The sequence below is a fragment of the Rana temporaria genome, chromosome 8 (genome assembly GCF_905171775.1).
Source record: "Rana temporaria chromosome 8, aRanTem1.1, whole genome shotgun sequence".
Taxonomy (NCBI): domain Eukaryota; kingdom Metazoa; phylum Chordata; class Amphibia; order Anura; family Ranidae; genus Rana; species Rana temporaria.
In genome coordinates this window covers 170,613,946-170,628,887 of record NC_053496.1, presented here as the reverse complement: position 1 = coordinate 170,628,887, position 14,942 = coordinate 170,613,946, and the positions used below count along the sequence as shown (strand labels likewise).

Genomic DNA, 14,942 nt, shown 5'->3' with positions numbered 1-14,942 from the left:
CCCCCCCCCCCCCCAATCATCCCTACTAGCACAAATCCTCCCCAATCTTCCCTACTAGCACAAGTCCCCCCCATCATCCCTACTAGCATAAACCCCCCATCATCCTTAATAGCAGAAGTCCGCCTCCCATCATCCCTGCTAGCACAAATCCCCCCCCCCCCCAATCATCCCTACTACCATAAACCCCCCCCCCCCCATCATCCTTACTAGCACAAGTCCGCCCCCCCATAATCCCTACTAGCACAAATCTCCCTCCCCAATCATCCCTACTAGCACAAATCCCCCCCCCCCCAAATCATCACTACTAGCACAAGTCCGTCCCCCCCCATCATCATCCCTACTAGCACAACCCCCCCCCCCCAATTATCCCTACTAGCACAAGTCTCCCCCCGTTCATCCCTATTAGCACAAATCCCCCCCCCCCCCCCATCATCCCAACTAGCACAAATGCCTCCCCCAATCATCCCAACTAGACCAAATTCCCCCCCCCCCCCCCTTCATCCCTACTAGTACAAACCGCCCCCCAGAAGGCATTCGTCCCACTGGCCATGTAAGGGTTGTTGATAACACCCAATGGACTAATCTTCGCATGAGTTCCCCAAGACATTTCATGGGTTCATCTGGGGTAAAAAGGTTAAGAAAGGCTGATAGACATTTATAATCTTTTTTTATTTGTTTCTAGTAGATGGACTTGAGAACAGTGAGATCTTGGAGATTCTCGCTTCATCTCCGAGGTGCATAGCAGAAGATGATTCTATAGAAATCCCCAACACCCCAGATTTCCATCCAGAGATTGTCGGGGAAGATCTGTATGGAGGACGTGCTTCTGATCCCTCCACACATCTTGGACGTTTTTCAGATTGCTCTACACACCTTGGACATCTTACACAGATTGGACATCCTCCATATTGCACTACACAGATTGGACATCCTCCAGATTGCACTACACACTTTGGACGTCCCCCAAATCATCCTCCCAATCACTCCACGCACATTGGACATCCTCCAAATCACTCCACACAGATTGGACATCCTCCAGATTGCTCTACACACTTTGGATGTCCCCCAAATCACTCCACACAGATTGGACATCCTCCAGATCGCTCAACACAGATTGGACATCCTCCAGATCGCTCAACACAGATTGGACATCCTCCAAATCACTCCACGCACATTGGGCGTCCTCCCAATTGCACCACAAAAATTGGACATCTTCCCAATTTCTCTACAAAGATTGGACATCCTCCCAATTGTGCCACACAGATTGGACATCCTCCAAATCGCTCCACGCAGATTGGACATCCTCCAAATAGCTCCACGCAGATTGGACATCCTCCAAATCGCTCCACGCAGATTGGACATCCTCCAAATCACTCTACACAGATGGGACGTCCTCCCAATTGCACCACAAAAATTGGACATCTTCCCAATTTCTCTACAAAGATTGGACTTCCTCCCAATTGTGCCACACAGATTGGACATCCTCCCAATTGCTCCACAAAGATTGGACATCCTAATGGCTCAACTCAGATTGCACATGCTCCCAGTCACTCCACACAGATTGGTCATCCTTCCAATCACTCCTCGCAGATTGGTCCTCCTTCCAATTACTCCTCGCAGATTGGTCACCCTCCCAGTCACTCCAAGCAGATCGATCATTCTCCCAGTCATTCCACGCAGATTGGTCACCCTCCCAGTCACTCCTCGCAGATTGGTCCTCCTTCCAATTACTCCTCGCAGATTGGTCCTCCTCCCAGTCACTCCACACACATTGGTCACCCTCCCAGTCACTCCACACAGATCGGTCACCCTCCCAATCACTCCACACAGAGTTGTCATTCTCCCAATCACTCCACACAGATTTGTCATCCACCAAATTGCTCTCTAGATATTGGACATCCTCCCAATCACTCTACACAGACTGGCTATCCTCCTGATCCCTCCACAAATAGAAGACACACATCCGATGCCTCTAATCTTGACAGACATCCTTCTGATCCTGCTGTGCTCAGTGGACATCTTCCCAACTCCTCTACAATTGGAGGCCATCTTTCTGGTCATGCCGGCAATCTTACCGATCATACCGCATATCGAGGCAACAATAGATTTGTCTGTTCACAGTGCGGGAAATGTTTCTCGCTGAAGTTACCCGCAGATGTGCACCGCAGGATCCGCAGGCAGAAGATGCAGCTTTTGTGCCCGTACTGCAGGCAGTGCTTCGCGCAGAGGGCGGGGTTAGAGAAGTACTCCTGTACCGAGTGCGGGAAGAGTTTCATCCAGAGGTCCGACCTGGTCCGCCATCTCCGATCACACACGGGCGAGAAGCCCTTCGAGTGCAAGGAGTGTGGCAAACGCTTCAGCCTTAAGGGAGCCCTCAGTGTACACCAGCGTAGCCACACAGGGGAGCGCCCCTTTTCCTGTTCTGTGTGTGGAAAACGCTTTGCGCGAAAGGTAATCCTTCTCAACCACGAGCGGATTCACACGGGTGAGAAGCCTTTCGCCTGCTTAGAATGTGACAAACGTTTTGTGCAGGAGGTGGCTCTGAACAGACATCGCAGAACCCACACAAGATAAGAAGCCAATGTTGTGGTCTTTAAGGGGTCTAAAATAAAGTATTTTTGATTACTTATTTTCTAAAGTGCAATTTATCATGAATACGAACAAAGGTGTGCCTGTTCCACATTGGGCTAGGATAGAAAAATTAAAAAATAATTTTGAAGAACTGTTTTAGTAGGTAGGATATGTAAGGGGGAATGTAGGGGGTATAGAGGCAGAAAGTATGTGCAGGAGAGGAGCGCTGAAGGTATGACAGGAAAGGAGTGGGGAGGGCATGGCTGTGTGATCAGGAAATGTGTGGGGAGGGTATGACGGTATATCAAGTAAAGGAGTGGGGAGGGTATGACGGTATATCCAGGAAAGGAGTGGGGAGGGTATGGGCGTATGATCAGGGAAGGTGTGGGGATGGTATGACGTTATATCCAGGAAAGAAGTGGGGAGGGTATGATGGTATATCCAGGAAAGGAGTGATGACGGTATGATTAGGAAAGGAGTGGGGAGGGTACGACAGGATATCCAGGAAAGGAGTGGGGAGGGTATTACATTATACTCAGGAAAGGAGTGGGGAGGGTGTGACCAGGAAAGGAGTGGGGAGGGTATGACGGTAAGATCAGGAAAGGAGTGGGGAAAGTATGATGGTATATCCAGGAAAGGAGTGGGGAGGGTATGACGGTATGATCAGGAAAGGAGTCGGGAGGGTATGATCAGGAAAGGAGTGGGGAGGGTATGACGGTATATCCAGGAAAGGAGTGGGGAGGGTATCACGGCATGATCAGGAAAGGAGTGGGGAGGGTATGATGGTATATCCAGGAAAGGAGTGGGGAGGGTATGACGGTCTATCCAGGAAAGGAGTGGGGAGGGTATGACGGTATGATCAGGAAAGGAGTGGGGAGGGTAGGACAATATGATCAGGAAAGGAGTGGGGAGGGTATGATGGTATATCCAGGAAAGAAGTGACCAATTGGAGGGTTACCCGGTCTTGTAGATCCATCAAATCATAGTGGCAATTGGATTAAATTGGAATTACTGGATTACCAAGGAAGCTGCTGCTTCTCTCCTACGATCGTGCCAATGACACACGTTGGATTCCCAACACAGTTTAATCTTTTTAATACAACAGTCCATATTATCACTTTAATAAATTAATATCACAAGTCATATGCTACATATCAATACATATATACAATATACAAACCCAACAATGATGATCCCGTAGTGGGGTAGAAACTTGCCCATGTATTAGGATTGGTTGCTTTGGTAAGCAGATACACGAGCCGGAGGCTCCCCCATACAGACTGGGATTGCTATGAATCATCGTTCATAAGTGGTAGACTGGATCTTCCCGCGGTAAGTTGAGGGCGTTGAGTCTGACTCTGAAGGGCATTACTCAACAGGACATGGAGTAAAAAATGGGTGTTGAGGGGTCTAAACACCAAGGTGCCCTAACCTGAAGACTGTTATAGGAAAAGGATCTCTAACCTGGAGGCTCTTACAGAAAAAGGGTCCCTAGCTTGAAAGCCCTTATAGGGAAAAGGTTCCGTAACCTGGAGGCCCTTATAGGGAAAAGGTTCCTTATCCTGGAGGCCCTTATAGGGAAAGGATCCCTAGCCTGCAAGGACCTTGTAGGGAAAGAGTCCCAAGCCTGAAAGCCCTTATAGGGAAAGGATCTCTAACCTGGAGGCCCTTATAGGGAAAGGATCCCTAGCCTGGAGGCCCTTATAGGGAAAGGATCCCTAGCCTGGAGGCCCTTATAGGGAAAGGATCCCTAGCCTGGAGGCCCTTATAGGGAAAGGATCCCTAGCCTGGAGGCCCTTATAGGGAAAGGATCCCTAGCCTGGAGGCCCTTATAGGGAAAGGATCCCTAGCCTGGAGGCCCTTATAGGGAAAGGATCCCTAGCCTGGAGGCCCTTATAGGGTAAAGGTTCCTTAACCTGGAGGCCCTTATAGGGAAAGGGTCCCTAGCCTGGAGGCCCTTGCAGGGGAAGGATCCTTAGCCTACAAGGACCTTGTAGGGAAAGAGTCCCAAGCCTGGAAGCCCTTATAGGGAAAGGGTCCCTAACCTGGAGGCCCTTAGAGGGAAACGTTTCCTTAACCTGGAGGCCCTTAGAGGGAAAAGTTTCCTGGAGGCCCTTAGAGGGAAAAGTTTCCTTAACCTGGAGGCCCTTAGAGGGAAAAGTTTCCTTAACCCGGAGGCCCTTAGAGGGGAAACGTTTCCTTAACCCCGAGGCCCTTAGAGGGGAAACGTTTCCTTAACCCGGAGGCCCTTAGAGGGGAAACGTTTCCTTAACCCGGAGGCCCTTAGAGGGGAAACGTTTCCTTAACCCGGAGGCCCCTAGAGGGGAAACGTTTCCTTAACCCGGAGGCCCCTAGAGGAACACATTTCCTTAACCCGGAGGCCCTTAGAGGGGAAACGTTTCCTTAACCTGGAGGCCCTTAGAGGAACACGTTTCCTTAACCTGGAGGCCCTTAGAGGGGAAACGTTTCCTTAACCCGGAGGCCCTTAGAGGGAAAAGTTTCCTTAACCCGGAGGCCCTTAGAGGGGAAACGTTTCCTTAACCCGGAGGCCCTTAGAGGGGAAACGTTTCCTTAACCCCGAGGCCCTTAGAGGGGAAACGTTTCCTTAACCCGGAGGCCCTTAGAGGGGAAACGTTTCCTTAACCCGGAGGCCCTTAGAGGGGAAACGTTTCCTTAACCCGGAGGCCCTTAGAGGGGAAACGTTTCCTTAACCCGGAGGCCCTTAGAGGGGAAACGTTTCCTTAACCCGGAGGCCCCTAGAGGGGAAACGTTTCCTTAACCCGGAGGCCCCTAGAGGAACACATTTCCTTAACCCGGAGGCCCTTAGAGGGGAAACGTTTCCTTAACCTGGAGGCCCTTAGAGGAACACGTTTCCTTAACCTGGAGGCCCTTAGAGGGGAAACGTTTCCTTAACCTGGAGGCCCTTAGAGGGGAAACGTTTCCTTAACCTGGAGGCCCTTAGAGGGGAAACGTTTCCTTAACCTGGAGGCCCTTAGAGGGGAAACGTTTCCTTAACCTGGAGGCCCTTAGAGGGGAAACGTTTCCTTAACCTGGAGGCCCTTAGAGGGAAACGTTTCCTTAACCTGAAGGACCCTTATAGGGGAAAAGGTTCCTAACCTGGAGGCCCATATAGGGGAAAGATCCCTAACCTGGAGGCCCTTATAAAAGTTTAGGGTAATTTTTTTTTTATTTAAATTGTCTTGATCTTTCTTTTTTATTACATTATACCGTATATAAACTCTTTAACATTTAATGACAAAGGGTTCCCACAGCACCATGGGTTAGCTAAAATGAATCTGCCTGCTTTGAGGCTCCATCTGTCTAACTGAAACCTCGGTCTCAGCCATCCAATAAGGAATAAGTCACCCCCTCTGATCCCTCATTCAGCTTCAACTATTGGGTTCTGTTAACAACGAGCAAGATATATGTAACTAGACATGTTAAAAGAAGCCTCAAAAGGAAAACACATAATATTAAATAGGCAATTAACCCTGACTATAATAAATATGTACAAAACCACTATACATTCACTTTAGGAGGTTGGGTACTTGTAGTTTCAAATGGCACCAGGCACTGGTGAATTATAGCCCAAGCTTTTAAATAGGCCCCACCCCCTCCTGTCCAGGGAGTCTTCCATGCGGTTCTTCTCAAGGACCCACCCCCTGGGGTGTCATCAAGCTGCCTTGGACTCGCAGGGGAATGATGCAGAGGGACACCCACCACTGGACCAGACCAAAGACTGAAACAAAAAGGTATGCTTTACAGTTTTTCTTTAATAAATAAAGAAGTGCAGGGGGTGCTTCAAAGTAGGTGGAGGCAGGAAACAGGGGGAAGCAGGGGTTGGCCTTTAAAGTGGGGGCAGGAAGTTGTGTGGTAGCCAACCACGGCAGCATGAATTAGGTAGCTCAAGAATCAAGACCAAGGTTCCAGTTGTAGACCTCAGCCGATATCAACGCTTTCGCTCAAACTGGACCCGTGCATGGAGCCCGAATTCACGATGGCCATCTCTACTAAGCCGGTCTGCTCCCCCTGTGCGTCTTCTGATGCTGAGCACAATCTGAATTACTGACAAAGCATTTCCCGCACTCCTCGCAGGCGTACGGCTTCTCCCCCGTGTGTATTCGCACGTGCCGAACCAGAGCGGACTGGAAGGTGAAGCGTTTGCCGCATTCGCTACAAGCGTAGGGTCTCTCTCCCGTGTGGATGCGCTGGTGCCGGATGAGGTCGGAGTTGCTGGTGAACCATTTTTCGCACTCGTTGCAGGGGAAAGGCTTCTCGCCGGTGTGCACGCGGTGGTGGGATAGGAGGTGGGACTTGCACGTAAAGCATTTGCCACATATCGCGCAGGAGAAGGGCTTTTCCCCCGTGTGGGTCTTCTCGTGCCTTGTCAATCCCGACTTGACCCTAAAGCATTTCCCACACACCGAGCAGGCAAAGGCCTTTTCCCCGGTGTGGATCTTCTGGTGCTTCATGAGGTCCGACTTATGGATGAACGATCGCTTGCACTCCGAGCACGAATACGGCTTCTCTCCCGAGTGAATCCTCTCGTGAACCAGGAGGTTGGTGGTCGTGGTGAAGCATTTCCCACACACAGAGCAAGCATACGGCTTCTCGCCGGTATGAGTCCTCTGGTGGATGATCAGCACCGACTTGTCGGTGAAGCTCTTCCCGCAATCGGAGCAGAGGAATGCCCGGTGGCCGCTGTGCTTCCTCTGGTGCTTCAGCATCTGCGACTTGCTGACGAAGCATTTCCCGCACTCCGGGCACGGGTACGGCTTCTCGTGCGTGTGGCTCCTCTTGTGCTCCACCACGTGCGATTTGGCGATGAAGCATTTACCGCACTCGCTGCAGCTGTATGGCTTTTGTCCCGTGTGGCTCATGACGTGGACCGTGAGGTTGGACTTCCAGGCGAAACATTTGCCGCAGTACGTGCAGGAAAACGGCTTCTCCCCGGAGTGGACCTTCTGGTGGCGGCGGAGTAACCCTTTCTCCGCAAAGTTCTTCCCGCACAGGGGGCAGGAGAACGGCTTTTCTCCAGCAGGCGGTTTGCCGGAATCGCTAGAAAGCGGCTTCTTTTTGGAGTGCGTTTCGCAGTGTTTAAGAAAGCCGTCTTTATCCGGGAAGTACATGTGACATTGGGAGCAGGTGGTGTTGCATGGGAGGCTTTCATCCTTAATAACGAAAGTTGTGTACTCAACGTGGTCCTTTTTTTCCTCCTTAACTTGGTCACACTGGTCTCCAGACGGAGAAGGACCACCCCTGGTTTGATGCTCCTCGTCGCATGAGCTGGGTTCCTCCTTAATACACGGAAGCCAGTGTGATGGAGGATGTTCGGTGGTAGCCTTATCCGTCTGTGAGGAGCCTTCTCTACACAAAACCCCCTCCTGGGTAGATGAGTCGGACATGTGACTGGTCGGCTTGGAAAGCTGGGGATGGTCTTCCGATCCTTCCCACGTGGTCAACGTTTTTTCATCCCAAGTGTGGCTCGTGCTTTGCTCCTCTGGGGAGGAGGACCTAAAAGAGGAGGGACTAATGGCTCTGGGATCTTCCTGCGATGGAGAAATGTCCAGCGGAGATCCTCCAGGAAGTAAATCTGTTGGAAACATAGAAACATGGCGGTAAGAAAATGGGCACGCGGGGGGGGACCTGGAGCTTAACCACTTCTTTACCGGGTACTTAAACCCCCCTCCTGCCCAGACCGATTTTCAGCTTTCAGCGCTGATGCACTTTGAATGACAATTATGCGGTCATACAACATTGTACCCAAGGGAAATTTTTATCATTTGTTTCACACAAATAGAGCTTTCTTTTGGTGGTATTTAGGCACCGCTGGGGTTTTTGTTTTTTGCTAAACAAACAAACATGGAAATTAAAAAAATAAACTAAAATCACGTTTCATAGTTTGTTATAAAATTTTGCAAACAGGTAATTTTTCTCCTTCATTGATGTGCGCTGATGAGGCGGCACTGATAGGGACAGATAGGGCGGCACTGCTGGGGGACAGATAGGGCAGCACTGCTGGGTGTTAATGGTAGGTGGCACTGATGGGCACAGATAGGGCGGCACTGCTGGGGACAGATAGGGCGGCACTGATGGGGACAGATAGGGCGGCACTGATGGGGACAGATAGGGCGGCACTGATGGGGACAGATAGGGCGGCACTGATGGGGACAGATAGGGCGGCACTGATGGGGACAGATAGGGCGGCACTGATGGGGACAGATAGGGCGGCACTGATGGGGACAGATAGGGCGGCACTGATGGGGACAGATAGGGCGGCACTGATGGGGACAGATAGGGCGGCACTGATGGGGACAGATAGGGCGGCACTGATGGGGGACAGATAGGGCGGCACTGATGGGGGACAGATAGGGCGGCACTGATGGGTGTTACTGGTAGGTGGCACTGATGGGCACAGATAAGGCGGCACTGATGGGCACAGATAAGGCGGCACTGATGGGCACAGATAGGGCGGCACTGATGGGCACAGATAGGGCGGCACTGATGGGCACTGGTAGGTGACACTTATTGATGACACTGATGGGCGGCACTGTTGTGCACTGGCAGGTGGCACAGATGAGCAGGCGGCTTCTCTCGCTGGTCGGGACCGATGTCCCTCTAACAACCGCTGGTGATCAGCTTTTAATATAGCCGATTGCCAGCTCTGTTTGCATCACATGCTCAGCTGTCATTGGCTGACACCTGATCACATAGTAAGGGGTCAGGATCGACCCCTTACTCCGATAGAGCGAGTCTCATTGACTCACTGATCACAGAGCATGCTGAGCGCGCCCTGCAGGGGCACAGGCTGCTCCAGAACGGGAGGACATCCATGGACGCCCTCCCAGCAAATTAGGTCCGCGCTGTAGCCGTCTTTCGGATATAGCGTGGATCTGAAGTAGTTAATAGGAAGAGATGAGGTAACGGGAAAAGGGCCATTCCTATACCGGGGATGATTTATGTGGACGCTCCATATGTTATAGGCTGGAGGGGGAGGGGGGAATCTATGGAACAGGAAGCTTCAGCGGTAGTACCACGAGACACTAAAAGTGGAATTTCAGGAAAGGCCATTGGCTAGTTTTGCCTCAGAAAGACATTTTGTTTTTTTATCACAAGGAGCAATAGGTCCGCCTTCTCTTACCCGGAGATGGGAGGGGCTTCTGATTATCCATTGTGACGTCCTTTTCCAACTCCAAATCAACGGTCAGTAACTCAATGATCTTCTTTGTGATGTCTAGAATCTTCTCGTCGTTGTACCTCTCATTTTTTAGGGAGGAAGGCGGAGCCTTCTCGGCCCATCGACTCGTGACCACCATCGGCTCCTTCACAGGTCTGTAATGCTGCAACGTAATGGGGGCAACACAATCAGGGTCACAAACACAAGGACCTCCCCTCATATGGTTCTAAATAAGACATTGTGTCATGTGACCTCCCAGAATCCTCCTCACCTCTCCGGTCAGGTCTGTGTTTTATTAATAGAGATAAGAGAGATGTCATGTGACCTCCCAGAATCCTCCTCACCTCTCCGGTCAGGTCTGTGTTTTATTAATAGAGATAAGAATGATGTCATGTGACCTCCCAGAATCCTCCTCACCTCTCCGGTCAGGTCTGTGTTTTATTAATAGAGATAGGAGTGATGTCATGTGACCTCCCAGAATCCTCCTCACCTCTCCGGTCAGCTCTGTGTTTTATTAACCACTTAAGGACCGCCCACTGTAGATATACGTCCACAGAATGGCATGGCTGGGCAGATGGACGTAGCAGCACGTCCTGTACAGCTACCCAGCCATGGGTCGCCGGCGCGCGCCCGCGACCCGGTCTGAAGCTCCGGGACCGTGAGATCCGCGGACCCGATCGCCGCTGGGGTCCCTGGAACTGAAGAACGGGGAGAGCCTTCACTGCTTCACTGTGGCAGCTGCATCGATCGTGTCATCCCCTTTATAGGAAGACACAATCGATGACATCACTCCTACAGCCACACCCCCCTACAGTTGTAAACACACACTAGGTGAAACATAACCCCTTCAGCGCCCCCTGTGGTTAACTCCCAAACTGCAATTGTCATTTTCACAATAAACAATGCAATTTAAATGCATTTTTTGCTGTGAAAATGACAATGGTCCCAAAAATGTGTCAAAATTGTCCGAAGTGTCCGCCATAATGTCGCAGTCACGGCAAAAAATCGCTGATCACCGCCATTAGTAGTAAAAAATATTTTTTTTATAAAAATGCAATAAAACTATCCCCTATTTTGTAAATGCTATAAATTTTGTGCAAACCAATCGATAAACGCTTATTGCGATTTTTTTTATACCAAAAATAGGTAGAAGAATACGTATCGGCCTAAACTGAGGAAAAAAAATGTTTTTTTATATCTTTTTGGGGGATAATTATTACAGCAAAAAGTAGAAAATATTGCATTTTTTTCAAAATTGTCGCTCTATTTTTGTTTATAGCGCAAAAAATAAAAACCGCAGAGGTGATCAAATACCACCAAAAGAAAGCTCTATTTGTGGGGAAAAAAGGACGCCAATTTTGTTTGGGAGCCACGTCGCACGACCGCGCAATTGTCTGTTAAAGCGACGCAGTGCCGAATCGCAAAACCTGGCCGGGTCCTTTAGCTGCATTTTGGTCCGGGTCTTAAGTGGTTAATAGAGATAAGAGTGATGTCATGTGACCTCCCAGAATCCTCCTCACCTCTCCGGTCAGCAGGTAGATGATCTCCAGGGTCAAGTTTAATATCCTCTCGGAAACATGACCTCTTCCCTCGCTCACGCTCGGTGGCATTGTCTATACAGAATTCTCTTTGCCGTCGGTCTGGTAGTCGGAGCCGCCACCTCTTCAGCTGGAAAATCTGAGAATAAACAGAATGAACCAATTGCAGCCAGAGCTGACACTCACTGCCAACTGCTCTATAACTAAACGGTTTACTTCCCGTACAGAAGCAGGAAGAGTGTCAGCACCCCCAGAGGATAGACAGCGTCACTACAATCAGGATACTGACTTGTATCCCTATACCACAAACCACAGCACCATCTATTAGAAAGTTTGAAGAACTACAGCCACAATACACAGATGACTTGTATCCCTATACCACAAACCACAGCACCATCTATTGGTCAGTATGTAGAACTACAGCCACAATACACAGATGACTTGTATCCCTATACCACAAACCACAGCACCATCTATTGGTCAGTATGTAGAACTACAGCCACAATACACAGATGACTTGTATCCCTAGATCACTAATAACCACAGCCAAATTCACGACTGCAATCTCCATTAAGCCGGTCTGTACCCCCTGTGTGTTTTCTTGCAGGGAAAAGACTCCTGACCAGTGTACATGTGGCGATGGGATAGGAGGTGGGACTTGCAGGTAAAGCTTTTGCCACATATCGCTTAGGAGAAGGCCCCCCCCCCCCCGTGTGGGTCTTCTCATGCCTTCCTTGACAATTCTGACTTGACCCTTGCGCACAATACATAGGATGGTAACTTGTATCTCTAGATCACTAACAACAGCACCATCTTGTGGTCAGTACATAGCACTACAGCCACAATACACAGGGAGCGTCCTTACAGTAACAAGGACCACAGTGCCATCTGCTGATGATATCACAGGACAACAGACATGTGCCACAGTCAGGTGACCCGTATCTCTCTAGTAACCATGAGCACCTTAAATCACTAATAACAGCACCATCTTGTGGTCAGTACAAAGCACTACAGCCACAATACACTGGATGGTTACATGTATCCCTATATTATTAATAACAACAGCACCATCTTATGGTCAGTACAAAGCACTACAGCACCAAAATACACTGGATGGTTACTTGTATCCCTATATCATTAATAACCACAGCACCATCTTGTGGTCAGTACAAAGCACTACAACCACAATACGCTGGATGGTTACTTGTATCCCTATATCATTAATAACAACAGCACCATCTTGTGGTTAGTACAAAGCACTACAGACACAATACGCTGGATGGTTACATGTATCCCTATATCATTAATAACAACAACAGCACCATCTTGAGGTCAGTACAAAGCACTACAGCCACAATACACAGGATGGTTACATGTATCCCTATGTCATTATTAACAACAGCACCTCCTTATGTTCAGTACAAAGCACTACAACCACAATACACTGGATGGTTACATGTATCCCTATATCATTAATAACAACAACAGCACCATCTTGTGGTCAACACAAAGCACTACAGCCACAATACACTGGATGGTTACTTGTATCCCTATATCATTAATAACAACAACAGCACCATCTTGTGGTCAGTACAAAGCACTACAGCCACAATACACTGGATGGTTACATGTATCACTATATCATTAATAACCACAGCACCATCTTGTGGTCAGTACAAAGCACTACAGCCACAATACACTGGATGGTTACATGTATCACTATATCATTAATAACCACAGCACCATCTTGTGGTCAGTACAAAGCACTACAGCCACAATACACTGGATAGTTACTTGTATCCCTATATCATTAATAACAACAACAGCACCATCTTGTGGTCAGTACAAAGCACTACAGCCACAATACACTGGATGGTTACATGTATCCCTATATCATTAATAACAACAGCACCATCTTGTGGTCAGTACAAAGCACTACAGACACAATACACTGGATGGTTTCTTGTATCCCTATATCAATAACCACAGCACCATCTTATGGTCAGTACAAGCACTACAGCCACAATACGCTGGATGGTTACATGTATCCCTATATCATTAATAACAACAACAGCACCATCTTGTGGTCAGTACAAAGCACTACAGCCACAATACACTGGATGGTTACATGTATCCCTATATCATTCATAACAACAGCACCATCTTGTGGTCAGTACAAAGCACTACAGCCACAATACACTGGATGGTTACTTCTTGTATACCTATATCAATAACCACAGCACCATCTTATGGTCAGTACAAAGTACTACAGCCACAATACACAGGATGGTTACATGTATCACTATATCATTAATAACCACAGCACCACCTTGTGGTCAGTACAAAGCACTACAGCCACAATACACTGGATGGTTACTTGTATCCCTATATCATTCATAACAACAGCACCATCTTGTGGTCAGTACAAAGCACTACAGCCACAATACACTGGATGGTTACATGTATCCCTATGTCATTAATAACAACAGCACCATCTTATGGTCAGTACAAAGCACTACAGCCACAATACACTGGATGGTTACTTGTATCCCTATGTCATTAATAACAGCAGCACCATCTTGTGGTCAGTACAAAGCACTACAGCCACAATACACTAGATGGTGGTTTAAAGCTCTATGGCAGTAATAACACCAGCACCATCTAGTGGTCACTGCATTGCACTAGACTAGAGCCACAATACACATGTCCCTAAAGTTATAAGCCACATAGCACCATCTGGTGGTGATAACATAGCACTGCACATGCCACAGTTCGGTGACCTCCTGCATCCTGTAGTAATAATGAGCATCAGCGGCACCTAGTGGTCAGAAGTCAATCCTGCAACCACATCAAAGTGGGAGATGAGGCTATAGGAGGCTAGGTTCACACTGGTATGGGTCGTGTGCATAATCGCATGCGTTCCCAACGAAGACACGCTGCACTTTAGCAGACGCTCAGGGGTGTTCCTAATTCTTAATGGCACCTTTGGCGTGATTTAGTACGTGACAGATCACATGTTCACACAGCACTTTACGATTAATAAAGGGGTCGGGGACTCCACTTTCCCGGCATTTCTCGAGGGCACAGCAGCTGTATCTACATTCAGTCATTTTAGAGTCACACCTGTAAGGCCATCTGGACCCCTCTGGAAGCCTGCCTGAAAAACACTCATTTAGATGCCATGGAAACCATCGGACGCTCCCTACCGGCATTGGAGGAGTAAAAACAAATGGTTTTCGCATGCTGGCAACAAGGCGGGACGTTGGCGTCGCTAACTGGGAGTTTTTCGGGCAGGCTTGCAGGGGGGGGGGGGGGGGGCAGAAGACCTGCAGGTATTAAAATAAAATGAAGACCCATTTTACAAAGCTGCTCAGTTTTCTTACTACCTACTGGGGCCCCTGGATTGCAAAGGTGAACTTACCCTTTAACAGCACCATTTAGACCCCTGGTGGTCATATGAGGGTACTATAACCCTATACCAGATAGACATGATCACATGACCCCCCACAAATGACAGTCCTCCCTCTTCCCCCATTAGCACACAACGTGCACATCGTTATTTACCGGCGATCAGAGCACATATCAGCTTCCCCTCTCCTTTCTTTCCCATAGAGAGCCGGGGAGAGGAAGTTCCGATGCACTTCCGGTCTGTGCGT

The 14,942-nt window shown here is 48.9% G+C and overlaps 2 protein-coding genes across 3 annotated transcripts in view; one reads left to right on the top strand and one right to left on the bottom strand.

The window, feature by feature from the left end:
- The window catches only part of LOC120910482 (zinc finger protein 252-like), a 123,954-nt gene extending 121,380 nt beyond the window's left edge, over positions 1 to 2,574 (top strand). Inside the window, exon 5 of the mRNA XM_040322238.1 lies at positions 683 to 2,574. Within this exon, the coding sequence (XP_040178172.1) occupies positions 683 to 2,574 (1,892 nt within the window). The remainder of the gene's footprint in view (positions 1 to 682) is intronic.
- A 3,750-nt stretch (positions 2,575 to 6,324) lies between these two features.
- Positions 6,325 to 14,942, bottom strand: LOC120909363 (gastrula zinc finger protein XlCGF26.1-like). 2 transcript variants are annotated; one of them, XM_040321118.1, is made up of 4 exons: positions 14,851 to 14,942; positions 11,269 to 11,425; positions 9,713 to 9,911; positions 6,325 to 8,164 (listed from the first exon to the last, which is right to left on the bottom strand). In XM_040321118.1, the coding sequence occupies exons 2-4, from the start codon at positions 11,356 to 11,358 to the stop codon at positions 6,582 to 6,584; spliced, it is 1,872 nt and encodes a 623-aa protein (XP_040177052.1). In that variant the 5' UTR covers positions 11,359 to 11,425; positions 14,851 to 14,942; the 3' UTR covers positions 6,325 to 6,581. The 2 variants fall into 2 exon arrangements, with proteins under 2 accessions (XP_040177052.1, XP_040177053.1); XM_040321119.1 differs by lacking the exon at positions 14,851 to 14,942 and adding an exon at positions 14,708 to 14,843.

Coding starts and splice junctions, on each gene's coding strand:
- LOC120909363 (XM_040321118.1), bottom strand. CDS start 11,358: ATGCCACCGAGCGTGAGCGAGGGAAGAGGTCATGTTTCCGAGAGGATA. Junction 9,912..11,268: donor TCTACCTGCTGACCGGAGAG/GTGAGGAGGATT, acceptor ATTACGTTGCAG/CATTACAGACCTGTGAAGGA. Junction 8,165..9,712: donor GAAGCCCCTCCCATCTCCGG/GTAAGAGAAGGC, acceptor TGTTTCCAACAG/ATTTACTTCCTGGAGGATCT.